At 39.4% G+C, this 27,741-nt stretch overlaps 1 protein-coding gene across 2 annotated transcripts; it reads right to left on the bottom strand.

The window, feature by feature from the left end:
• Positions 1-161: 161 nt before the first annotated feature.
• LOC140543552 (1-phosphatidylinositol 4,5-bisphosphate phosphodiesterase delta-3-A-like) lies at positions 162-26,269 on the bottom strand. 2 transcript variants are annotated; one of them, XM_072666634.1, is made up of 15 exons: positions 25,710-26,269; positions 20,708-20,866; positions 16,086-16,314; positions 14,897-15,026; positions 14,522-14,747; positions 13,379-13,580; positions 13,118-13,259; positions 12,372-12,524; positions 9,410-9,547; positions 7,968-8,139; positions 7,688-7,804; positions 7,379-7,557; positions 4,859-4,994; positions 4,571-4,720; positions 162-3,272 (listed from the first exon to the last, which is right to left on the bottom strand). In XM_072666634.1, exons 1-15 carry the CDS (start codon positions 25,801-25,803, stop codon positions 3,148-3,150), a joined length of 2,352 nt encoding a protein of 783 aa, XP_072522735.1. In that variant the 5' UTR covers positions 25,804-26,269; the 3' UTR covers positions 162-3,147. The 2 variants fall into 2 exon arrangements, with proteins under 2 accessions (XP_072522735.1, XP_072522734.1); XM_072666633.1 differs by lacking the exons at positions 16,086-16,314; positions 20,708-20,866; positions 25,710-26,269 and adding an exon at positions 15,953-15,979 and having other exon boundaries at positions 7,968-8,115; positions 14,897-15,065.
• Between the last annotated feature and the right edge of the window lie 1,472 nt (positions 26,270-27,741).

The following is a 27,741-nucleotide window of genomic DNA, read 5'->3' as shown; positions in this document are numbered from 1 at the left end:
GCTAGCCTGCATTAGCATCGTAGCTCCAGGTAGAAACAAGCTGCAGAAACATCTGGAGTAAAAAAGATGAGAGAGAAACTATTGCTCTGATTATAGCGACTGTGAACTCAGACAGAGGTTAATAATTCAAGGACAATTCAGACACACTCCCCCAGCCACTCTTCACCAAAGACAGTTTATTTTCGTATTTGGAGAGACGTGATATTTGGCGTTACAGTACACGAACATTTTACAGGCAGATGTATTTCAGACGAACAGGCAGCAGGACAGATTCCCTTCTGTTTGTAACATCATGCTGATGAGAAGAAACTAGTGCAGTTTGACACAGATAGCTAATTATTTTCATAACACTTATTATAACAGTGCAAATAAGCTGTTGTTTCCCTTTTTACCATTATTTATTTAGTTTTTGTTAAAAAAAGAAAAATCCCAAAAATATTAAGACTTATTAAAACAAGGCATGACCTTTTTATACACAACACACTGACTGATTTTAATTTTTTACTTCCAAAGTGCGAAAGTGAACTTTTATGGTACTTTTTAAAGCATATTTACGGAGCATGGTGCTAAAAATGGTGTAAGGTATAAACAGAGGGCATCATAAGAAGTACCTGGAACATTAAGTAAACAAAATTATATTAAGATTGTCTACGATTTGTAGTATTTTTTATCATATATTTTGATTGTTATTTTGCCTTTTAAACACGATCTATTATTATTATTATTATTATTATTATTAATATATGTTTATTTTTAAAGATCCTACAGTGACGGTACTGCCCAATGAGTTAGCTTTTACTACTACTACTACTACTAATAATAATAATAATAATAATAATAATAAATTAAGTGTGGTTCTTCACAGTAAAACTCAAAGTACCAGAAACATCAGCAGATACAGAGAACATGATTACTTCACACTGCTGGCCTCTTTGTAGTATTATGGACAGAACATACAGAGGGGAAACAGGGAAGGGGTTAAATAAGCCTTGTAACTTTAGAAAAATACGCTCTGAAATCATTCATAATAATAATAATAATAACTTGGTACTGTTTAAAGTGTGTGTATACATATACACAGAGAATGATGCTACAAATTTTCTAAGATATAAACAGAGGGCATTATATAAGGAATTTGTAAAAGTACCTCTTAAGAGTTACATGCAGGAGTTATTGCAATGCTGGTGAAGGTGTATACTTGACTGTATTACTACGTCAGCCCAGCCCGAAAAAATGTTAAACCTTTAGGGCTTTCTGCAGTTCCCAAAGCGTATTTCCTAATAACAGTCAGAATGTTATGTGCAAACACTGGGCAAATGTTCAAGTCATAATTTAATTAAGATTAAAAGTGCTTTCTAGCATTTTCTTCACATGATCTCCATTTGTCTTTTTTCCCCCAGAAATACTTTACACATGGTAGCATGCAAAATGTGGGCTAATATACAACCTGCTTCTTTGTATTAGAGGTGTATTCGCAGTTAGTTGCATAACTTTAACAGTCTTAATAGTCGCAATTCGCCACTGCACAAGTACATCATATCTCCTTTTTTTCCCTCATATTTCACATCACTTGAATCTTGTCTTTATTATTTATATTGTAGCATTTTGAGATGAATGGACCAATAGAAATGCTCCAAAATGATTTGCAATAAAATCTTGTTAGTTTTTTTTTATACATATTTCTCTTGTCAAGTTGACCATTTGGAGATGCAGGGTTTTTGCACGACAGCAATGATACGACCCTGTACCCTGGAATCATTTCTGCTTAAAAACAAAAGAAAAATGCAAATATGCTCTAAGAACTGCAGATAATCTCTGGTCTAATTTTGCAGTTAGACCAAAGAGTGCCAACGCTCACTTTTTGACAACAATGTAAATGAACACTCTGACCAGCAGTGCCTAAACTTCTGGATATCCAAAAAATAAAGCGATAAAGAAGTACTACTACACAGCCCATTGCTCTTTCTTCTACACTCCCAAACCTCTTTCTCTTATTCACGCTTTCCTTGGTGGGGTATTGCTACTGGTCAGCTCAGTGCCTAATTGAGCTTCATTGACCTGTAGCCTGATTTGCACTGGGCCTGAAAGTGCTACTGTATGTACATTTTATACACCATTTGATTTTTAAACCAGTGACCACTTTACACTTTCCTCTGAATTTACACTTTCCAAAGCCGTTTCCTGGAAGCGAAGTGGATTGTCTTTTGCATCCAATTCAGCAATCTTCATTTTTTTAAAGGTATATGCTTCTTCCTATAAAAGAAGAAGGGCAAAGGCTGGACATACACATGAATACAGTCCCTGAACTCCCGGCTAGAACTGGTTCTAGCCATGCATAGCTGTTTTATGGCCTGCATCAATGTGCTGCTCAGTTAAAGCACAGAATTATTTGAATAATTTGGCAGAAAATTAAATATACACAATTTCCTTCCCAACATTTATACAGTTTTACGTTGCATAGCTAAAAAAGAGAGCAGTAGCAGCCATCTTGAAGCCTGAATTGTGTCTGTACACATGTCCATCTCAGCACAACATGCAGTGCAGACTGCATGCAGTTTGTTCAATGCTGGCCAGCCTGTTATAAGCTGCATTAGCCTCATAGCTCCAGTGCATCGTCTTGGCTGACTCCTGACTACATTAAAGGGGGAAATGACATAAACAGAATTTTGGCTGAATTCCTTTAGAACCACACTAGAGTCTTTCAGCTGCATAAGAGGAAGAAAAAGCCTAAAAAATTAGTTAGTAAGATAATTAGTACTACAAGCTACAGTTGAGATGCTACATTATAATAAAAAATACCTAAAAGATCGACTATATTGCTTCAGTATTTCTAAAGACACATTACATAACTATATCATAAATATTCTGACCTATGTAAGTTCCGTCATTCATGCGTTCAAGACCCCTGATGCATGCTAGTACCTGAAATTCCTTTGGCTTTATTTAGCCAGGACTGATCATTTGTTTTCTGATGTGAACATTCTCCCAAGCTTGTTGTATTTGGTCTCTCACTGAGTGATCATTCAAAGAACGGGCAACGACCTGCACATTACACAGTATAAGGTAACTGTTACAGTAAATCCAGTGGCAACCACTGTACGCCAGTCACAATTTTGGGAGCTTTACGACTGGACGTCCCGGATTCTTCTAGGCTTTGGGTGACGTAGCGTGCTTGGGGCTGCCATAATTAGGTGTAACCTTTACGTGAATGAAGAGGCTGGCAGGAGAGAGGCTGGAACCGTCGGCCCTCAGCAGCCGCACGTGTCTGTAACCTGCAGGACGAAGATTCAGTCAGAACGACTACATTTTGAAGGGGTCGCTGATACAAGAAAATATCCCTTGCTTGTAGTTGTTGACAGTCAATAGCACTGCATGATGCAGTCATGTTAGAACACCCCATGATAACCTTTGTCTTTTTTAAATAAATGCACATTATTTAAACAGTACAAGTTGCAAAGTAATTAATAGAAATTTTATTTGTATTTATTTTTTGCAAGGAAAACGTTAGGACACTCCACATGTAACAAATGGACACTGCCAACTAAGGTGTGTAAGAGCTCATGTGTGCATGAGCTCTCCACTGAGGCCAGCAGAGGGAGACGTTACACTATGCTCTAATAGCTGGTATTTTCCCCCTTGGCTGCCATAACCTCAGTTGGTCAGACGGTCTCACATTTTCCTCAAGTGCCCTCTGATCCAATAACTCCTAGTGGATTCTATGTTGAATAAGAATAACATAATCTAGACAAATGAAACAAATGAAAACTTCTGGAAATTGGTAATTTTGTCTTTACTTCATGTATTTGACAAAACATTGTGGTAAAGTAAAGTTGCACGTATTTGTCACTGTACACTGCACAAGGCCTTGCGAAATGTGTCCTCCGCATTTAACCCATTTGTGGTAGTGAACACACACACTCACTAGGGGCAGTGAGTACACACACACCCAGAGCAGAGGGCAGCCAACTCCAGCGCCCGGGGAGCAGAGAGGGTAAAGGGCCTTGCTCAAGGGCCCCAACAGTGGCAGCTTGCCAAACCCGTGAATCGAACCCACAACCCTGTTAAAGATAGCCCGCCGTTCTAATCGCTGAGCCACCACTGCCCCTTGCCCAACCACTGCATTTGTTGTTTAAGAATTACAACCATTTTCTACATAGTCTCTTTATTTAATTTGCTTGTTTGTAGGTAATTTCAGCTTTGTCTACAGTAAGTGAAAAGTGTGCTCAGTTGTCTTAAGATGTACCAAATATTTGGCCAATCTCCAATATCTGGGCACTCTTAAGTTTCTCCTAATCTCTTTTATTTATGTATTTATTTATGTATTTATTTGTTATTATTATTATTTTTATTTAGTCTAATAATGGCCTCCTTCACTTGCATAAACATTTGAGCGGCATATTAAGAGTTCCCATTAACAGCTATTAACAGGCAGTCCATGGTGTATGGTGCCAACTTGTGGCTTGGTGGTTAGCTAGCTCTTTCAATTTCTGTAGCCTACACAACTTTAATGGAAGTTTAAACGCCTTCCAAATTCCAGTTTAGCTCCCGCCAATGTACACTGTTTACATACCTGTGCGCATGCTGGTGAAAGGCAATGTGAACTGTCCCAAGAATTCGTTTCTGGCAGTGTAGTCATGGTCCTCCACCATAAAGCGCACCAGGACCAGCTCAGGCACGTGCAGTAGAAACTTAAAGGTACAGTCCCACCTGGGGTTGAAGCCTGGGTGAAACACACAGAACAGGAGAAGAACAGACAAACTCATTAGAACAACTAGTAGACTACAGGAGAGAGGAATCTAAAACACAGTGAGACAATCATCATTTTGAGTTCATTTACGACTTGTAATTGTTGGGATACCGTTATTGTCGATGCGGTGTGTCTTTTTCTTGTTGTTGTCTATGGGAGCCCCATGGGTCTCCACCCACACCAGAGGGTCCACGATAGAGTTGAGTTTCTCAGTGTCTGGCTTGGGCAGCTGCTGGGCTGAGATGACCTGAAATACAAACAGTACAAAATCCACTGTCCGTTAAGATGTTTTAGTGGAACAGAATGCTACAGTGTTTATATTCGAGGTTGTTACTGAACACAGTTTGAATTATGTGAGCCAATCAGCCGCTCCAGATATCACTTCAGCGTTGGAACATAATTCTGTCAGATACATCTGGGTGGGTCACAGAATCTTTCTACGTGTAAAATTCCTGAGGGCATGATTCACATCTGCTTGAGTAACTGTTTATTCAGAGGTAAGACAGCAGCCGTTATTTCCAAGGATGAGCTAGCTTGTCTCAGTTAGTGAGTGATGAGAGTTTAGTTAAAAAATACACACAGCTTTGCCAAACTATTACTTTCTACTAGCTTACCCTCACGAATAACATCTGCTGTCTTATCTCAACACACATTCCTCTAACTCCAAATGCAGTCTATCATCAAAGACATGTTTGTAGTTTTTAGTTTGCGTCTTTAGTTTTGCACTAGAGCTGCGAAGCTAATATAGCTAACAAGCTTATACCCTTAAATTAGCCTGGTGCAAACTACATGCTTAAACTACTGCACTTGCATCCCCCATTATGAATGATTATTCACCCTATCCAGGATAAAAAAAAGTCAAAAACATGTTGAGAAACCTAAATCTCATGTGAGACTTTTCATTGCTGATTTCTCTGTCTTTTTAATAGCCGAATGATCTTGATTAAATGACTGGTCTTTTATTTTAAATCACCTGATCAGTTTCTGGTGTTGCTTTTAGATTCTGACGCATCGTGTTAGAGCGAATAAGCAAATGTCCAGCACCAAGGTCGTAAATACGGGCTTACCTCAGGACTTTTTATTATGTACACAGACAGCTGCAGGACCTCTCGAGAGGGCGGTTATCTTATAAAAGATGAGTTCCAGTGATACTGCCCTATTGTCTCTTCTTCATGGTTTGGAGTCAGATAACGTTTGTGCCCTACCTGCCTAGTTAAGCAGCGTGATGAGAACTTGCTTCACCTTAGTGTGTCAAAAACTAAGGTATTAATCAAAGATTTCAGGCAGAATAGTGAGGAACTAAAAGCTAGTATTGAAAATAGACAAGAGGTTCAAATTGTTGACATACAAATATTTAGGACCAGTGTTTGATGCCAACACAGAGTTGCACAGAGTTGGTCGTCAAGAGGGGTCAACAAACTCCTTTAATGAGGAGTTGAATTCTTTCCATGTGTGTGATACTATGTAATGCAATTGTTTATTGACATTTAAAAAATTTAAATCTATGTAGGACATAAATAGCTTTCATGGTAATGCAAAAATCTTTTTTAAAATAACTGGAGTCCAACAGAGAGGCCTTGGCTACTTGTGGGAGAAGCTGGTGGGAAAGCAAAAGAAATCCCCAGTCAATCTGATCATATTCTGTCTAGAGAATTTACTGTAATGTTGTCAGGTCAGGGTTATAATGTGCCCTTGAGGAGAACAAATCGCTAGTCTTTTATTCCTTTTGCGATCAAGCTACTAAATACCTACAATAGTCTTTTTAAATGACTGTTTATAGCTGCTCATTGTATCACTTCAATGACTATTTACTGGCCTATGTATGTTTTTTGTAACTGTGTGTGGCTTGACTGGGTAAGCTGAATTGCCTTATTTGGGATTAATAAAATATAAGTCTCAACTGAACCGAATGCTTAAATCATAATCCATTTGCTTTAAACTGCATCTGAGATTCTGTTATCTATAAAAACTCAAAGGTATAGCGAGTTCCATAATTATTTGGACAGTAAAATGTTTTAGTGTATTGCATTATATAACCATCTATGAATTATAGCTTGTCTACCTAGTTACACTTTTTTACTAAAAAGTAATTGTACAAACGCAATTAGAAATATAAGCAGTTTTCTTCATTTGAGATGCTTTACCAGACCTTCACTGCAGCTGCGTCAGTTGTACAAAATTTGAGTGAATCAGAGTAAGAAGTATAGCTTTATACCCTTCAAACTCATCCTGTTACTTCTATTAACAGTGTCATATCATTATCATATCATCAATAAACACCAGTGACCCAGTTTCATTAGTGGTCATACGCATTCACGCCATAACACTGCCTCCACCATGTTTGACAGATGATGTGGAGTGCTTCAGATCATGAACACTTTCTTTCTCCATGCTCAAGTTAAGCGCAGATTTTTGTCTAACAACTGATCAGACTGGTCAGAATGTTTTCCAACAGTGTCATCTGACCTTTTTGATCTTGAGCATTACCAGTGCATGTTGAAGTAAACCATTAAACCAGTAAATGCATTAGTGTAGTAGCAGGTTTTAACTATCAGCTACATCTGTGGAAAGGTAATGGCATTTTGATTTGTAGTGGAAGTATCACACTAAGTTTTGAGGCAATGTACTAACCTTAATGGTGAGGAGAGTAGGGTTATGTCCTGGTCCTCCACCTGTGTTCTCAGGATTGAACTCCGAGTCGGGCTGGCACAGGAAGCTGGGCTTTAGGACATATCCACAGCGACCGTTGGGTAAGAAACGTCCCCTATTTAGATCCATCTGCTCCCCTTCAGTCTGGAAGTTCAGAGCCGCTGCAGGAGACAATTCGAGAAAATGCAGTCAGTCTTGGATGACTTGGATGGCATGTTGTTGAAATGCCATTTCTAAACTTGACTACAGGATGGTTCTTCCATATCCAGATTGACATGAATGGAGCTTTACCAATCTGGCAACCGGCGTTCCACATGTCCTGAGGGTCGTAGTTGGACGACTGCAGGCGCTGCCCAGATGGGTAAATCCTGCTCAGTTGCCGGCTGTTATGTCGTACAAAAAACTTTCCTGTAAAGAGAAACGCATGCAGTGTTCAGTAGTGTACATGCTGAGAAGTGTCCTGCAGATTTCCGCTCGTAAAAACTTGTATGCCTCTGACAGATGTCCATAGTGTTCCTTGGATAGAAAGGTTTAAGAAGAACATTGCAACACATCGGAATGTGCAAGGTACCTGAGTTTTTGATGTGTTTGAGGGCCTCGCTCTCAGAGAAGGACGACATTTCATTGGGGGGTTTCTTTGCAGCCTGATCGAAGCCCTTGAAGGGAACGCTGCGAGTGTACACCACCAGATCAGAAAGCTCTGGACTCAGCTTAGACACCTTCGGAGGAGAAGCACACGAACACTGGAGAGTAGTGGACAGTCACAGACACACAGCAGCACACACACATGAGCAAACACACATACATACACACACAGACAGCAGGACACAAAGCACAGACACCATACAATGGGACACTGAACATGAGTACGCACAAACACATTTACATGCAAACACAAGTATGTATATAAAAATGTCTTTAGTATTTAGAAATATCAATTATTGTCACACCAAGCTTGTCAGGTTCTAGTTCAAAAGCCAGGAATCATGCCTAGACCAGTTACATTTGCCTGTACATATGCACTCTCCTGCTCAGAAATCTGGAAATTGATCCTTTGGTACACAAAAGCCTGTTTTTAAATAAATTACTCAATTATTTCAATGTGACTGTATGTACTGTTTGGTTATCTATTGTAATTGATCTATTTATTCATTTTTTTTGCTACTGTACAAAGCACCTCAGCGTTTAAATCCACCTCATATTTTAGTTTATTAGTTATGGCTGTTCCATTATACACATTATATTTTGTCCACATAACAAAATACACCTTTATAATACCCTTGAAGATTTTGTTATATTGTAAGTTATAAAAATGTAAAATTCAATAAACAAAACAGAACATTTTTGCTTTTTTTCAGTTTGTGATATTCATGAACATAAATTTAGATGGACATAGTCCTATCATTGTCTGTTTTGGTCCAGACCAACCAAATAAGTATAAATGCACTCTTAGACATTTTATTCAGTGTATTGTCATGATCATATCAAACCATTTTGTCCCTTGTTTGCATTTAAAACTGCTCTACATGGTGTGAACATTTACTGATGAATGGACCAAAGAAAAGAATCCTGTCCATTAAAGTTAGGTTGGTTGCAGGTTAGAAACATTTCTTCCTTTATGAAAGTCAAAATTTCCAGGTTTTGTTATCACATTGACCATATGAAGTATGTATAAACAATCAATGATGTACAGCATTTCTCTATTAAAGCCATATTATGCCAAATTTTTTGCTTTAAAACAGCAGCTTCAGAATCATACTCCAGGCTCGGCGCACTGCTAACTGCAAAATCTAACTCTGGTGAAGCGGGCAGGACAACACTCACAAGAACTGCATAAGTCTGCATAACTAGAGTCATAGTTGTGTACAATTGTGTAATTGTACTCTACCACCTCAGTCCAAATGCTTCTTTTACTTTCCATGACTGTTCTGTATCCCCAGCCTGTCCAAAATCTCAGTACTGAAAACACTGATTCCAAGTAGTTGAACAGTACATAGAGGCCTGTGAACTCACCTTCTTGCCTTCTTTCTTTGCCTTGGTTTTTCCCTCAGCTTTAGACTCATCCTCAGAGCAGCTGGACTCAGATGAGCTGGAGCTTTCCTGCTCCACTCGCTCCTTCTTTCCCTTCACCAGAATCTTCCCTCTTAGCTCCTAATGCAACACAAACACACATTTCAAACAACACTTATATTTCAGTGTATATTTGGTTTCACTCTGATTGATTCCGGTTGAAACAGGGTTGTGATTTTTATGAGCAGTGCTAGTTGAGAGGTGACTGATTGGTGGACTGCTGTGTTTGCATATTACGCACACTGAAGTTTTAAAAATAGTAGTTTTAGTAACAGAAGCAATAATAGTAGTAGTAGTAGTAGTAGTAGTAGTAGACGCTGGCCTACAAAGCCAAGAAAGGACCAGCCCCTCCGTACTTGATGGCAATGGTCAAAAGCTGATCTGCATCAAGAGCCCTTCGAGCTTCAAGTACGGCTCGGCTCGACCCGCCATCCCTCAAAATCCACGGAAGACAAGTGTCCAGGCTTTTTTCTGTCCTGCACCAAAGTGGTGGAACGAGCTTCCCCTGGGTGTCCGAATGGCAGAGTCACTCGCTGTCTTCAAACGCAGACTGAAGATCCACCTCTTCCGAGAATACTTGGGCGAATAGCAGAGTGGTCACCTTGTGTTTAGTAGTTTAGTAGTGTCTAAACTTAGAGGTATCTTTGAATATTTAGCTGGATAAGAGCGTCTGCTAAATGCCGTAAATGTAGTAGTTTTAGTAACAGTAGTAGCAGTAGTAGTAGGTTTAGTAATATTAGCAGTAGTAATTTTAGCAGTGGCAGTAGTGGTATTGTTATTAAATAAGCTTGACTGTTATAATATGCTAATGTGACAGCAGGGGAAAGGTTGTTGTTTCCACTATTATGAAGGTGATCATAATATTCTGATAAGACTGTGTGGGTAGGTGGATAGATAGATGGAGAGATAGAGATAAGTTGTTTCCATACGAACTTCTTTGCATTTTTGCACATTACCTGTTATTTATTTTAAAAGTAGCTGCTAGAGTACACTAACTTGTGCTGCACTCCACTGTTTTCTGGCTGATCCTCTACAATAACATAGATTTATTTATTGTATCCTATCTGTTACACTGTTTCTTGTACTGTACTGTCTGCAGCATATTGTACAGTCTGTATGCACTTGTTCTGTGTTATCCTTGTGTTTCTGTCTGCACTGTGTTGTGTTGCACCATGGTCCTGGAGGAACATAGTTTCGTTTCGGCGTGTACTCTGTGTATAGTTGAAATGACAATAAAGCCTCTTGACTTGACTTTGTTTTTGTTTTTTTATGGAAAGGCTTTGTATATGTCTAGATAAGCCTATATTAAAGCATGTGCAGGTGCTCATTATACATGATATACACAAACAGCAGCTGGCGTAGATTTCAAAACGCAAGCTTATGCAAGCCTTTACGTCATCTGGCCTGATAAATGTTTTACATAAAGTTCACAAAATATTATATTTACTTATATTCATAAGTATACCTCATCACATAAACTACATCTGCACAGTATAATCTTTAAACAAGTCACATTACTGATCACTAATGCGTTTACGTTTATTCCAGCATTAGGTCTTTGTACTAATCCAACACACACACATATACACACGCACACACGCGCACACACACACACAACAACAAATGCATGCAAACACTGTAATCCAGAAGACCCCATTTGGCCCTGTCCTGATTTGAAGAAATGTTGTTGTTTTTCTTTACTGGACAGGATTAGTAAACTGCATTAGTCAGTGAGCTGCCAGCCAACCCTGGACACGTTCCACACCCAAATAAATCAGTCATGCAAAATGCTGCTAGATTTATTAGTATTTCTCAGATACTGTCAGCTCCATAAATATTTGGACATCAACAAAGTCTTTGTTATTTTAGCTGTCAACCACAGCATCTCATCTGTTGAGTGAGTGCAGACTTTCAGCTTTAATTCCAGCTTCCTTGAATATTGATCCCCACCCAGAGGGCTTGATAAACTGGGGCTTTACTAATTTGATAAACTAACAATCTTACATGAACTCAAATGAAATTGTCATTTACAATTTGTGGTTGCCAATTCATTTCAGTTACTGACTGCCAGAAGTTTGCCGCCCATGGATCATCTTTCTGTTTGTCCTTGTGGTGTTTTGCCTTCAGTAAGTAAAAGGCATGTGCAACTGAACTGAGGTCTGCCATTGCAGAACATCCTACTTCTTTGCCTTGAGTAAAGTTAGGCTTTGCTGTCCAATGAGAGTTATACCATCAACCCTATACACTTCTGAATTCTGCTGCTTTGTTGGCAGTCACATCATCAATAAATACAGCAAAACTAGATTCACAGATCAGCCATACATGCCCATGCCATAACACTACCTTCACCATACTTGACACTATATGGACCAAAGTATTGGGGCACCTGCTCATTCTTAATTTTATGTTTTTGTTGGAGGAAAAATCCCTACCATTCTGGAAAGGTTTTCTACTATATTTCAGAGCATTGTTGTGATTACCACCTCACCTCATCCCCAACTCTCCAACACATCCCAAAGGAATTGGACAAAGCACCATCCATCATTCCAGAGAACACAGTTCCACTGCTCCACAGCTCAATGCTGGGTGGGCCTTCATACCCCTCTAGTCCACGCCTGGCATGTTTATCTGCTCCAGAGAGTCCTATTCTATTGGCAACACTTCTCTACAATGACTAGACAAGTTGTGATTGTTCATTTGCACATATGTGACCAGCAATAGGTGCAACTTCACATCCACATTTTGACATATAGTGTATGAGCTGGTGTGCTTTGTCCACACTCCGCTCCTCCCATCATTTTAGTGGATCCTAGTCTCAGTTGTCTATAACATTTTCCAGAACTATACAAGGTTTTTTAAGATGTTCACAAACTTTTAAAAAAAGACATGCACTTGTGTGAAGTACCTGTGGTGAGGGTAGGCTGTCGCAGGGCTGGTCTTTGAGGGGTTTCGTGAGTAGTTTGTCTCCCAGGATGGAGCGCAGCTGCCTAGCCATAATGGCCTGCTGCTCCACTGAACAGTGGTTCTCCAGAGACAGAATCAGTGGAAATGGAGAGGCCTGAAGAATACACACAGCAGCAGGGGTAGAGCAAACTAACATACACACACCAGAACTGACAACAGATCACACATAAATAATAAGACAATACATAAAATAAGCCAGACAGGCAGGTAACATATATATATATATATATATATATATATATATATATATATATATATATATATATATATATATATATATATATAAATAATAAAAATATATATTAAAATAAAAACAATGAATGTTAGATAACAGTTAGATAATAATACGCCTTAGGCTAAATATAAGCCTGGCAATATTAGGGGCTGTTGTTGTTTGGCTACATTTGAAGAGTGCACTGAAATTTGACACCAATATTCAACTGACCCCAAATGCTAACACATATCAGAAGCTCATGCCAAAACAATTGGAGCTATGCACACTGCATGCCTTAAATATCACACACTTGCATCAATACTCCACTGAGTTGTTAAGTCATTACAAATTTATTTTCTGATACTGTGTGAAATACTGTTTTCATAAGGGATAAAAGTACAGACAAAATTCATGGTGGAGCGGCCTTTTGAACAATAACAATAGCAAAATCCAGCTGTTTTCTCCGTTCCCACCTTAAAGGCATACTCAGCGATCGTCTCAACCACCTCTCTGAAAGGCACTTTAGAGGTGAGGGTGTGCCCGTGGTAAATCACCGGCTCCTTATCTCCGTCCCAACAATCCAGCTCAACACAGCGACAGCCATGGCTAAGCGCCCTGCACAACACCCACACAAACAAAAAACAAGAGGGGTGTGAATGCATTTACCTCTAAAGGTAAATACCGGCAGAGGTTCTGTGTGTGTGTGTGAGAATGTGTTAATGTGGGCGTGTTACCGGATGTATGGATCAGCGCTGCTCTCGCCCATAAGCTGGTCTTTGGTAAGGTAGGTGTTGTGTGAAGAGGAGATGAAGTAGTGGCTGAGCGGCCGGCTCATGTCCTGATAGACTTTGCCATGCTCTGGATCAAACACGTTGTTTTCCTTCGACAGCATGTACATGGTGAAGCCATTGGCCGTCATCAGCTGGTTCTTCTTAGCTGTGGTGAAAACCAGTTTGTTAGATCATTTGTTAAACTTATTCATTATCTTTAGTACTTTGTTTGATATTCTTTGCATACAATGACTACTAAAGCTCCTAGACCTGACTAGACATTTCGTATCTCTCTGGTGATGCACTGCCAGACTTGTACTGCAGTCAATTTCCTACTTTTTTTTGGAGGCTAGTCTTTTTCCTAGGCATATAAACAGCATGCTCATATGCTTTTTATCTGTTTTACAGATAGTAATATGATCAGCATGGTTTGGTTCTTGAGCAGTTGTTACTCACCTCTATACTTTATCATTTCCATCACTTTGATACAAGAGAACTCTAAATACCCATTAACAGGACTCTAACTCTAAGCAGGTTCTAAGTACGTTTTAGTGGTTTTTCAGTAATACTTTAGATGCTGTTGTACATGTGATTGGACTGTGAGTTCACCTAACATTGTATGTTACTATCCAGCCTTCCCTACCCCTTACCCTTCCTGCAAAATGCAACAGAAATGACCATAAAAATAAGAATAAAATTAAAATCCAGAACGCCACACATATGAAAACCACATGTGGAAGTCTATTGGCAGACAATGACCTACACATCAAGGGAAGCAGATACACAGAATATATTACTGGTCACTTATTAACTAAGCAAAACATCCAGTTTTTATTATTTAAGTCAGGTCATTATTCTAGAAAGAAACATTTAAATAAACTTTTATTACTTATTACTTTTTTCCACAGCCATTTGGAACAATAATGGTTGCTGTTACCATGTTTAGTAGGACTAAGTGAACCTGTACTTAAGCAAACATTTACACACTGGAATTAATCGAGTTCTAACAAAAGCTAGTAAGAAACTGCCTTCACTTCCAGACCTGAAGGTTGATGCTGTATGTGTATAATAAAGAGGGTGGTTTTTAGAGGCATCAAAAGATCATACCCCACTCATTGAGCTCATATGTAAAGATGAGGCTCTGCGCATGCACAAGTGTGTTGTCCTCTCCTTGGTCTTTTAAGAATTCCCGCAGGTCCACAGTGGACAGGACACGTCCATTGGAGGAGTACTGACGGAACACAGCGTCCAGCTCAGGGCGACGCAGCAACTCGCGACAAAACAGCTCAATCTCGTCGTATTCCAGGCGGCCGTTCGCTGACTGGTCGCACTTCTGTAACACAAACACAACTGGTTCAAGGCTATGTAAAGAGTGTTCAGTGGTATATAGTCCAGAATAAGCATGCACTGTCTAACTTGTTCAATAGTCAGAATATCCATCCTGTCGTAATACTGATTGTCAAGAGTGTAAAACATTTTAACCTTGAACAGGTTGAAGGCGTACTGCTCACTGAGGTCAATGTTGATCATCTGAAGGAGAGTTTGCACTTCATCATACGTCATCTTTCCATCATGGTTCAAATCGGCCTGCCTCAGGTATGCATGGATCCAAGTGTCAGCAGTTAAGGGTTAATACACAAGGCAACTGATACTGTATAAAACAATCAAAGGTGTGGAATTACTTTATTATTATCAAAAGCCTTATTCCTGGCCAAAATAAGATGTGGAATGAAATAAGGGGTCAAATAACTGTTTAAATAAAAAACAACTCTAAAAAAAGACTAAACCAAGGGTTGTAATTAATTTAAATGATTAAGTTCTGGAGCATTGTCGTCCAAGAAGATGAAACTAGGCCTGTGTTGTTCATGCAGAGGCACAATGACTGGATTAATGATGCTATTGAAGTAGTATGGGCTTGTTTCTGTGCTATTCACAAAGTGTAGGGCAGGTCATGTACTGACTAGACACACCTGCCCAAACTGTAACACCACCACCACTACCGAAGGCTTTTCTGGTGACAACAGTAGCTGATGTATAGTGCTCTACTTGACGTCTCCAACATCGTTGGCGGCCATCATTTCTGCTCAGTGTGAATCAATTTTCATCAGTGAACAGCACTGAAGCCCAGTGGTCCCTCACCCAGCGTAAATGCTCCCTGACCCATGCAAGATGATGACGTCTGTGAAGATCACGCTGATGTAAATGGTTTCGACTGGTCTGACGTGACAATTGGGTGCCTCTCAACTCCCTTAAATGTGCCTGTTCTGCAGGGCATCAGTCATCAGTGTGGGATGTGGCCAAAGGATGTCTACTCCAAACACCTGCTGTGAATTTTGCCATAATGTTGTGCAAAAAGTGCATTGAACAGTTGGACATGTGCATTCAAAAGTTTAGAGAAGGTCACATTGCATTTCACCTGAAAGCCAAATATCCCTAACTTTTTGTGAGTAGTGTATGTGGAATTCCCCTAGAACTCTTGCCAAAATGTAGTCACAGGTTAACAGTGTTCTTACACTGCAAGGTTGCAAGTGACCTCACCTCTTAGCTGCATCCATAATCGTGCCCTTTTCCCACTGTAAGTGTGTAGAGCAACAAAGAATCGATAACAACCCAACAACCCAACTATTAGAAAAAAAGCTGCTTTGTCAGGCTGACTGCTACTACAGGATATTGATCGAGTTTCTCAGTCTGGCTCATGTTGTTTACTCTCTCCTGCAGGGTACGGATGCCGTGGGTCCAGTGCTGTGCCTCCTCCTTGGTGTGGCACTGTAAGTCCAAACTCTTCCGTCCACTTTTAAACACAATGGTCAAACACTGTTCCTCCGGCAGAGTTCCGGCTAGTCTCCGCAGCGTCTCTGACTGACAACCTTCACGCACACACTCCACCTCCATCACAGAGACTAAGAAACAGAGAATAAGAGTGTGTTGGTGGGGGGGGGGAGAGAGAAAGAAAAATACATTAAAACTATGTAGTACGTAAATACAGTCAGGTCCACAAGTATTTGGACAGTGACACATTTTTGAAATTTTGACTTTGGTTGAGGTCAGATGACTGACTCTGCTATTAAAACCATTACATTTCTCCCTTAAGAAGCTTTTGGATTGATTTTACTGTAGGTATAGGGCCATTATCCATCTGTACAGTAAAGCATCATTGGATTTGCAGCATTTAGTATAGCTAAAAAAGTAAAGTCATATCATCAATAAACACCAATGATGCCTCCGCCATGTTTGACAGAGAATGTGGTGTGCTTCAGACCATTAGCCCTTCCTTTCCCTCTCCATGCTCTTTTTTTGGTATTATTGACCACTCCAGTACACTCCTTCTTTTAAGTGGCCAAAAAGCCATTTTAAATTAATTTATTTTCATAGTTGGCACTAGGTTAATCAGTTTCAGCTATTGGCTGCTGCCAACTGTTAGGCAAATGTAGATATGCACCGCTGTCTGGTTTATGCCAAACATGTCATCTGTTACTGTACTAATTCAGCTTTAAATTCATTTGTGTTAGGGCCCCTGACGATAATAGGTGCCACCTTTACACTTTTGCACGTGTTCAAAATTTAAAAAAAAAAATTTATTACAACATTTTTGTGAGTTTGCTACCCCTGTAAGATTACAAACAATAGCCAGAATGACACTGGTATGATGTAAGCTAATTACAAATAATGCTATTGATGGTGGGTACGTTACACAGTGTAGCCTATGGAATGATAAAGCATCTGGTGCTGGGGTGGTGGTATAAGGAAATGCCCCAAATGAAAATCTGCTTAGGGTCCCATAAAGGCTTGGGCTGGCCCTAAAGACATATACACTACTGAGCAAGCACACACAATGAAAGTGTCACTACGGGGCAGAGAGGGTTAAGAGCCTTGCTGGCTCTTGCTGGCTGGAATGGCTGTGAATTCCCCCAATCCTGGCTGGAATGGCTGTGAATCCTGCAATATTATTGTGAATATTTTTTAAATGAATCTACAAGTGTGCATTTCAATGACAAAAATGGTACTGTCCAAATACTTACAAATACAACTGTGTTTGCACACAAATACAGAGGTAAACAACTATGTAAACACAAGTCCACATAATTGCATATTATTCTTATTGCTTTATGTGTTCAGTGAACCCACGTTGGAAAACTTTGGGAAAAGCAACTCGCTGACACACTGAACTTTTCTTCTCCAATGAATGACCCGTTTTTCCCAATGGACAATCTGTGTACACCTCTGTGTTTGCTTACCGTATTTTAAATTCTCCCAGAGACATCCTCACACGCAGACAAACTAAAGATCATGAATAATTCAGATGCCCCATATTTGCTGGATAACATATTATGTGTGCTAACACAGTTTTAAACACAGTTGTTAAGCAACGGCATCATAACAAAAATGAAAGTGTGATGAAACAAGGAGGTTTCTGTCTAGCTCCCATGGTCAGCAGACACCATATGCTACAGGATGTCAGCTGATATTTACTCAGATTTCTTTAATTCAACCCAAACCCTCAGGTATACGGAGAGCTGATGTAAAACTCAGATGGGTTCATTCAATAGCACATAAATATGAACTCAGCTGAACAAATACAAGGAACCACTGCATGATGACACAAGACAGAATTGAACAGATGGGTTTTCACATGTACATTTACCCATCCAGAGTGTGTACAAATAAAGAAGTACATTTATATTCATGACATTTAGCAGAAGCTCCCATTCCGGCTCCCGTTCCAGGTGCCAGTATATCTATTTGAATGTTAGAGTGCTACCTCCAGGGGCAAACATAACCAATTCATTTATTTCAGTAATTAACTATACACATGCCATGTGAAAAAGCCAAAACCATTTTTTTACATATTTAAACATTTGCATATTAAGCAATATTAAGAGATGGAGGTCAAATAACACATACAACTGAGGAAATTTTCTTGTGAGGAAAAGTTAGGACACCCTATGCCCTAATAGCTGGTATTTCCCCCCTTGGCTCCCCAAATAGGACACAGTTTTCCCACTCCTCCATGCAGATTTCTTTCAGCTGTGTAACGTTTCAGCTTTAGTTTTTAGACAGATGGTCACATTTTCCTCAAACAACCTCTGGTACAATAAAGAACTCCTAGTGGATCTATGTTAGAGAGCTTTCCAGGCCCTATTGCAGAAAAGCAGCCCCAAACCATGACATTTCCACCTCCATGCTTCACAGTTAATTTGGGTTCTTATGCTTTAATGATGTGTCTGGTTTATGCCAAACATGTCCTTGGTTACTGTACTAATTCAGCTTTGGATTCATTTGTCCAAATCACATTGTTCCAGATGTCCTGGTCTTGGTCTAGGTGTTCTCTGAAAAACTTTAATCTTCTGTTTTTTTTTTTGTTGACTAAGAATTATCTGTAGCTCCCGTGATGAATTTAGGATTGTTGGATACTTCTTTACACTTTACCTCTTTTCTGAGATCTTCCCAGACTCAACTGCATCTACGAGCTTCTTTCTAAAGGCCTCAGAGAGCACTAAAGAGCTAATGTTCTGCATCTGATTCTAATCTTAGGCAAATGAAGTAGTAATAAATGTGGGGGTGTTCTAATGTTTTCTCAATGGAAAATAATATTTTTATATAAATATAGATATGTATGATGTTATTTTTAAAACATTATTAGTCATGGTACCTCAATTTCTCAATATTGTTCAAGTCCATCAAATGTCCATATGTGTTTAAATACAATAAAAAAAGGTTTTCATGGGGTCTCTGAACTTTTTTACATGACTGTAGGTGTGACTGGCCGACAGCAGGTGGTAAATATAGGCCGCATCACGTCCTCCTCACCGACCCTCAACACCGGAGCCCCTCAGGGAGGTGTGCTTAGCCCACTCCTGTACTCCCTGTACACATATTAACCTCAAAACTTAACCTCAAAATTCAGGTGTTTCGATCCATGAATCGACCAACTGTTCAAAGTTTCTGCACTTTTTTAAAGGGGTCATCGTCTTGTATAGATTTCACCCAAAAGCCAAATATCTCTTTTCTACGAATATTACTTTTTGTGAGTAGTGAAAACATGCAAGATGAACTGTTCCATCTGGGTTGTATGGATTGTAAATACTGTTGCAGTCATTTATTAGCTATTTCTTCAAAATACTATTCAGTGAAAAACTGTTTAATGGTCTCATGTTCTCTACTGCGGGTACTGTAGTACTGTATTTACACCAATGCAACATCCATGCAACATTAATTACAACCTTAATTTACACTGTTTCTAAACACACCTCTTACCTGTGGTAACTTTACACTAAGACACATCCTCCCGTGGCTAACTGCTTTCTTGAACAAAAATCACTCTTAATGCACATGCCTATTCTCGAGTGGAACGCCGACCATGCACATTTACACGTGCCAAAGCAAGAACTTATGAACGGGTGTGTACTCACATGCATGATGGCTTGTCTCGACCACATCACAAAATAGCATCGCTTCTTTGACTCCAAGCAATTGAAGACTAGGTTACTATGTACAGACTGCGCTGCTGCCAGGCCAATGATTACACTTCATGTTAACCATATGGAAGAAACCAGAAAGTGGAGGGCCAAGCATTTCCCACCCCATCATAGCCTGTAATTAGAGTGCAGTTCAGTGCAGCTTACAGTGCAGGGAGGGATGCCCCCCTGCTCTACAAATAGAGCAGGCCTGTAATGACAGACAGTACTGAGGCCAGTAGACCTGGGCAGAGGGGTGTTTATACAGCCATAATTAGGAGGTATATTTAAACATTCTCCACCTTACTGAATTGAGCCCACACACTGTAGCATCAGAGAGCAATGTCCAGTTCAGTCTCAACATCTCTTAGTTTCCTATTCTCTCTTGACCTCTACTCTGGGATTTGAAGGCAGAGAACATCGCTGCTATCTAGTGGTCGGGGTTTAAACACAACACAAAATGAACCACTGTCTACCACCAAACTTTACATGTAAACTATTCATTAAAAATGGGCCCTGTGTTTTTGGGAATCGATACAGTAATATCATGATACTCTGATATATTGATATTATCTTAAAATCCATAAACGTCAGCCACAGAACATATATAGAGACCATCTTATGAAACTGTAATTGACCAAAGCACCCAGTAAAACCCACTAAAATTGCTTATAGTATTGCCTATAATATATATTGTAGCCTTCTGAGTTACTATTATAGCAGAAGTTAGCATCACCAGTCAGATCATCAAACTCTGTTCTCAGCTCCCCCGACACAAGCCCCACTATTCTGCACCCCTGCCGCACTCTGTCCACCTGTGCAAAGGTGAAAGACTCACAGGTTTTGGGCTTGCTGAAGCTCTTGTTGGACTCATAACGTACAGTGACGCCGTCATCCTGCAGCTGCAGCGTCCGCCTCCTCTGCCAGCGAGGAGAACGAACCTTCAGCATGGAGGAGCCCTGCAGCATCGTCTTCACATCCTCATCATCCTGCACACCTAAGTGGATAGGGAGAGAGAGGAACAGAGAGAGAGAGACATTTGAAAAAAAAAAGGAGAGGGACAGAGCACATAGCGATCGATGTGATTCCAAGTCACAAGGGGGTTGTTAAGTCTTCTAAATGGCATCAAAATTGGTCCCAAGCCTGGGAGAGTGCATCAAGCCTGCCATGATTTATTTTAGAATAGAGAAAAATAGAGAGAACTGGACTGGATTTTATAGCCAATCCTAATTGCATTAAGACATATCAGTTACAAACATAGACACAATACCAGATTGCGAATGAGAGTTTATTTCCTCATAATTCCTCAAAAAAAAACGATTTCTTTGGTCCATATGTTCTAAACCCAAAACTGAAGAAATGTTTCAAGTCAATCAAGCCATCCCAGATAGCAGACAGTTCTGGCCTAAATGTGGCCCTTTTGCTGCACTTACAGGACATTTAAGCCTATAACTGGACCCACTGTAGCTAAATTAAAAGTTTGTCATGGCATTTGAATGCACTGGTCTGGACCATATGTGGCCTTCGTGCAGCCTACCATGCAAAACGTTTGGGGAAATTGAATGTTGAAGAAATGTTTGTAATTTGGCCCAAAAATGGCCCAAATATGGCAGTTGTGGCTGTGGTCCAGCATCCAGATTCGGAAAGGTCTTCACTGTGATTTTAGGGTGGTACGTGGGCAAGATGAAGGTGCAAATATGGGCCAGAACTGGGCCATGACTCATTTGGTCTCTGAGATATGCCTAAAAAGTAAGTTATAATTTAAATTTGCAATCGTTTGGACTTTCTTTGGGCTTTAAAAAACAGAAAGTCTCAATTCAGCTAAATTCATTCATGAACAAAGAAATTCAATAGATGTTCATCCCCGACTAATCACTTAATAACCTTTTCCTTATTCCTGGACATGGGTGACCAGAAAAGATCCCTTTTATTTTGACCAAAGTAAGTTTTTGGATCTTGTGCAAACTGTTAACTGATTAGCCCTAACAGGTCCACACAAAATTATACTGTGAAGGCTGATGTTGCGCGAACCCTTGACAAACTATATACTGTGCAATCTGATATCCATATTTTATTGCTCAAATCAATACCACTGATGGATACAAACAGATGAGAGGTATAACCTCCTGAGCACATCACAAATGAGATCAGTGGCATTTGGCAGAGAAGACTGAAGTCTGCCACTGCCGTTAAATTATTCAGCTAACAGTTCGGATCTGCGTCTCGGACACTACTGGACCTATACTGAAAGTACTCTGTAACAGGACTGCATTAAGGATGACCAAAAGCCCTCTTCAGTTCATTCTTTCTTTCCACAAAGGTTAATACAAACAGCGTCCACTACCATAACACTGAGAACAAAACCCGGGATGGTGGTGCAGTCTGGGACAGTGTTACTTTCGAAGTCGGTCTGAGAGCATTTTGAAAGCACTTTTAACCAGCAGCCTTAACACGGGTTTTAAAAGGCTGAGTTAAATGCTTTTTCCCTTTCCCCTTTGTGGAATAAGTGGCACAAAAGAGCTACTCTGCTGCTGCTGCTCTTTGATAGAAGTTTCAGTGCATTTGCGGGAAACGTTCACCATCGTTCATTTCTGTTTCCCGAATCCTTGTTGAAGTTCCATTCATGACTCAACTGTTACTGATATCAGTAGGACTGCTTAAATGATATATGGGTTAAACAGAACAGTAAAACCATTGATCCTAGAGCTGGGCGATATGGTAAAAATACTAAATCACAATATTTAAAGACATTTTCAACATACACAATATTTGTCACAATACTATGATCACAGACTAAACACACCAGTAGTGACAGATTCTTAAAATAATAACCTGCTGCACTTCATCTCATTAAAGCAGTCTAATTACACTGTTTGTAATGAAACCTGCAGTGGATTACTGTTCTTTAAACACTAACAATATTGTCTATATGCTTAGAAAAGCATACTGTGTGTCATAATAACAAATTTTATTACAATACCCTAAAATTTCATCATATTGCCCAGCCCTACATTGACCACATAACCCCATTACCTAGAGACAATATGCCTGATTAACACTATAACTATAACTACTATTTTTTTTACAAATAATTTTTGTTTGCAAACTTTGTTATGAAATCAAACATTTAAACAACCAGTAAAAGTCAATCATAAATAGTTATTACAATTAAACAGAAATGTAATGGAATTTTTACATATACAGCACTTTTTGGTTCTGAAGCTTGTTTAAAGGCCAGACACTGAAATTTAGTACCTTTTTACATAGAGACGTGTACCTGACTGTGAAATTGCTGCATACGCACTTTTTTTTTTTAAACTGTCTTTTTTCACTTCTCTGAAATGTGAATGTGAATCTTTTTAATACTCGCACGTTACTGCATTGTGGTACGTTTAAAAAATGGTATAGCTCCCAAACTTTTTAAATGTGCAGTTACTCAACACGTAAATTAGGTTCTTTCAAGCTTATATTATATTATTATTTGAGATAAGATATAAAAAAGTATAACCTAAAAAAGTGGAACACTATAAATGTCAGCATTTATAGCCATCTTATATTGAGTAATTACGTCAGAGTCGGTATGCGTGTTCGCAGATACTTGAAAATCTGGTGTCGGTATCAGAAAGGAAAAAGCGGTATTGGTGCACCTACCACACACTGCACTAAATGTGTAGAAACTAAACATGTTGTTGGCAAGTGTTCTCAAAGTACTGACAAGGCATACTGCGTCATACTGCAATTCATCATGATAGTGATATAGCAACATAATCTCGCCCAACCTATCTGTCATTCAAAACTGAACATTTAAGCCCTACTTACATTTATAGTCAAGGTTTAAAGTTTGCTTCAGCAGCTGCTCAGACAGATCAATACCCAGACTGCTCTGACATTTCCTTTGAACTTAGCAATAAGACTGTATTCCTCAGACAATACAGTAATCAGCTAAAGTAGCTATAGATCATATATTTTTTGAAGATCATTGGCCAGATGGGACAGACTTTTGGAGTGGTACCGTCATGTACCGACCATTTCTGACCTCTCTAATGAGGAACTGCTCCATCCACAAAATTTTATTTACCTTATTTACACTCTATTCTGCTCAAGTGGATTATTTAAAGATGCTGTTTCTGCACGTGCCCGAAGCGGTGGGCAGCAGAGAGGGTGAAGGGTCTTCCTCAAGGGGCGAACAGTGGCAGCTTGTTGAGCCCAGGTGTTGAACCCACAACCTTGTCATCAATAGGCCGGTGCTCTAACTGCTGAGCCACCACTGCCCCCCTATCCTGCTGGATAGGTGAGCAGCATTAACTTTGTTTTGCTGTTTCAGAAACACGTGCCCAGTGGCAATTACCATAGCAATGCACATGTACGAATTTGAGAGGTGGGGGTTCTGAAGGGGCACTGAATGGAGGCAGGCTTTTTGGGGGTTTTTTTGCTGTTCAGTTCAGATATCAACCGTCATTCTTCAGACGCATGCTTATGGCCTTTAAAGCCACTCACAAGTCTCTATTAAACATAAAACATGCATCTGCTAAACATCTACTAAACATGCTCATCTCCGTTTCAACACAAATACAGTAACAAAGCTGCTCAGAGCTTTTTAGAACTGTAGATTAGGTACCAAGCCATAACATTACTGTCTTTGAACAGGACATTGCCTTACCGTGTAAATAGGTATTTTAGAACTGTATATTGCAATTACACCCCTCTTTCTGTGGAGCTCTCATTTTCTGTCTTTTTTGGAAAGCAGTGATTAAAATGAGACACACTGGTGCATCCTGTGTTTTTTTTTTTATGGTGGTAATAGCTCTGCACTGTATTCATTATAAGATCACTATTGCATGCTTTTGTTCTCAAATAAAATTTTTATTTTTCTAAAAAAAGTTGATGATTCTGAAAAAGCTTCTTTGGAAAATCCTTTTTTTGAAAAGACACCTTTTAATTGTTAGATATTTCTCAAATGTAAGTTTTTCCATCTGTCTCTAGCAGGGCTTCTCAAATTCTCTTCGTCCACATGGAGAGAATTTCACGGAAAAATGGCACTAAAACCTTTGACATCAAACCAAAGCTGGATGTCAAATTCAGTAGGAGCAAGAGTAACGGGCAAAATAGACCTTAATACTACCATAGGTAGCTTTTTTATCTTGCTGTTGCAACAGTCTGTTACAGTGTAATAAAAGAGTGAACTTTTCCCACAACAACCATGCACAAGTTCACATCCATGTCAGGGACACATGAACATAAACGACATGTTTAAGGCCAACAAACAGAGAAAAAGCTCTATTTAAAAATATCTGAAAACATGTGGTTGGGCAGAGACTAATGTTTTATTGACCTCTGCTCTGATTGGCTGCTCTTTGCCTCATTCATAAACAGTCTGGACTGAAACACCCCTTATAACCCTTATAACATTGTGAATGGGCAGGGCTAAAGTGCTGTAGACTGAATATGTGAATATTCATAACTGTGGTAAAAATGGTGAATTTTCAATATAATAGAGTGCGAGGGCTGAATGAAAATGTGATGTTACACTAATAATAATAATAATAATAATAATAATCATCATCATCATCATCACTACAATGACTACTACTACTACAACTAATGTTAACAATAATAATAATAATAATAATAATAATCACTACTGACTACTACTACTGTTATTATTATTATTATTATTATTAATAATAATAATAATAATATAATCCTCACTACAATGACTCCTACTACTACTGTTATTATTATTAATAATGATAATAATAATAATAATTGTAAATCAGAATCGCAGCTTCATCCATTACACTGGAAACTACGTGTAAAGGCATTAATGTCCTTAATATTACCCAGATTTCTCAGAGGGTCGTCAGTCTTGGGTTGGGACATCCCAGCTCCACTCTTCTTCTCAGCAGGGTTGCTCTTCTTTCCATTGCCCAGCATCTCTGCTCTGCTGTCCGAGAGCTTCCTGACCGCGTCTTTCTTCTGCTCTGTTGAGCAAATCTCTACACAAAAGCGTCGAGATCGAGACCGCGAGCAGCACTGATTCCTCCTCCTCGCTCCTTCCTCAGACTACTGCTATTTTATCTGGACTGAGGGAGGGCCAGGGCCTGCCCACAGCTCAGCATGGCAGCAGGAGGGGCTGAGAGGAAGCCGATTAAACACATGAGCGAAGGAGACCGCCTCCCCTCTCTCTCTCTCTCTCTCTCTCTCTCTCTCTCTCTCTCTCCCTCTCTCTCTCCCTCTGTTACAGACCTCACTGGTTCTTGTCTCCGAGGTCTGGCTGAAACTGAATTAGTCAATTTATGAAAATGACTGTTCCTCCCTGAAGCTGCTGCCGCGGCTGCTGCTGCTGCTGTACTCCGTGTATCCAGGCTACAACCCTCCCCAAAAGCCCCTTACTTTCCTCTCAGCACCTCCGCGGATGAATCACCCAGCTCACAGAGCTCGAGCGCGGAGCTGCGTCCAGCCTGGTGGGTGACCTCATTAATGTGGTAGCCTATGAGCTGCCCACAACGAAGAATAAAAAACATAAGCCTGAATTAGACCAATTAAAATCTCATTTACATTTTCTCAATTAGTAAAATAGCCTGGCTTTGCTTGTTTACGTCCAGTGCAAAAAAATCAGAGGTTTTAACAGAACACTTAAAGCTGACACTGCTTGTGTTACAATGCTGCCCTCTAGTGTCCGCGTGGAAGCGATGACACAAATATAAAACTGCTGCAAAAAGCACTTTATGACCACAAAAAGCAACCAATAATAATCAAATACTTGAATTAATCATGAATCTGTGTTTATTAGTTAGGTTTGGGTTAAGGAAGCAACTTGAGAATTTCGGTAATATGAGGGTAGTGACCCAGCGTCACCTAAACCGCTGCTCTCATGACCCAATAAATGTGTCATCAAATATTGCTTTGATATTTAATACATAAGAAACATCAAAAATACATAAATACACATGATGCATGAGAAAATACGATTTCTTAAAGAATAACAAACTAAAAAAGGAAAATAAAACGGATTAAATGAGATACTTTTTATTGATGGTTTCCTAAAAATGAACATTTTACTAGTAGGAAAACATTTAACATTTATTTTACATCATTTAATGTTACATCATTAAATATTACTAGTTAAATGGTGTCCATATTGCCCACGTCTGAATAAAAACGATCATATTAATAAATTTTTTATGATGTTATGCCTGAGGTGGAAAAATATGCTTTTTTTAAAGGAATTATTTATCTTATATGTTCTTGGCTAAAAATGTTTGCTCTTGCTCTAAAAATGGCTCGGTTATCTCGAGATATAGAGGAAAAACCTAAGTGCATTACCCACTCTGCCCTGTAGATGGCACCAATACGCCATTCAATATAATCTCCCTTTGTCTGTTGTTAAAGGGTGCTGGAAGTCTGTGATTCTGACTACTTTAATGAAAATCGACTATACACCACTTCATTTATTAAAATCAGTCTCATACTATATCCATGAGGTTGTCCAGAAAGCTGTAGCTACAAAAACAATACCTTGGTTATCTTGGTGTAACTCTTCCTCCAAAACAGTCTGTTGCGTTTCAGATTGAGCAACATAAAAATGTCCTTCAGCAAACACTGAAACAATGTCTTTGTGTTTGAGACTTGTATAGCTCTGTTGAAAAAAGCCATATAGCGTCCAAATTCCATTCAGATAGTTCAAATCATGAATACACAGCTTGCAGCGCCCCTGAAGTCAGTAAGGCTTGTGGAGATAATAGTGAATGGCACATTGCCACGTTGGCAGTTTTGGCAATGCCCTTTAGTGTTTCCTTTATATCGAGATGATTTTCTCAGGATAATTATCTCGACATAACAGGATGGCTTCCGCTATAAACTTAAAGTCCA

Source organism: Salminus brasiliensis, chromosome 22 (assembly GCF_030463535.1).
Source record: "Salminus brasiliensis chromosome 22, fSalBra1.hap2, whole genome shotgun sequence".
Classification (NCBI taxonomy): Eukaryota; Metazoa; Chordata; class Actinopteri; order Characiformes; family Bryconidae; genus Salminus; species Salminus brasiliensis.
This window is presented reverse-complemented; position numbering and strand designations above follow the sequence as displayed.

Coding starts and splice junctions, on each gene's coding strand:
- LOC140543552 (XM_072666634.1), bottom strand. CDS start 25,803: ATGCTGGGCAATGGAAAGAAGAGCAACCCTGCTGAGAAGAAGAGTGGA. Junction 8,140..9,409: donor CAAAGAAAGAAGGCAAGAAG/GTGAGTTCACAG, acceptor ACTACTCTCCAG/TGTTCGTGTGCTTCTCCTCC. Junction 3,273..4,570: donor TTTCACCAGCATGCGCACAG/GTATGTAAACAG, acceptor TTCGTCCTGCAG/GTTACAGACACGTGCGGCTG.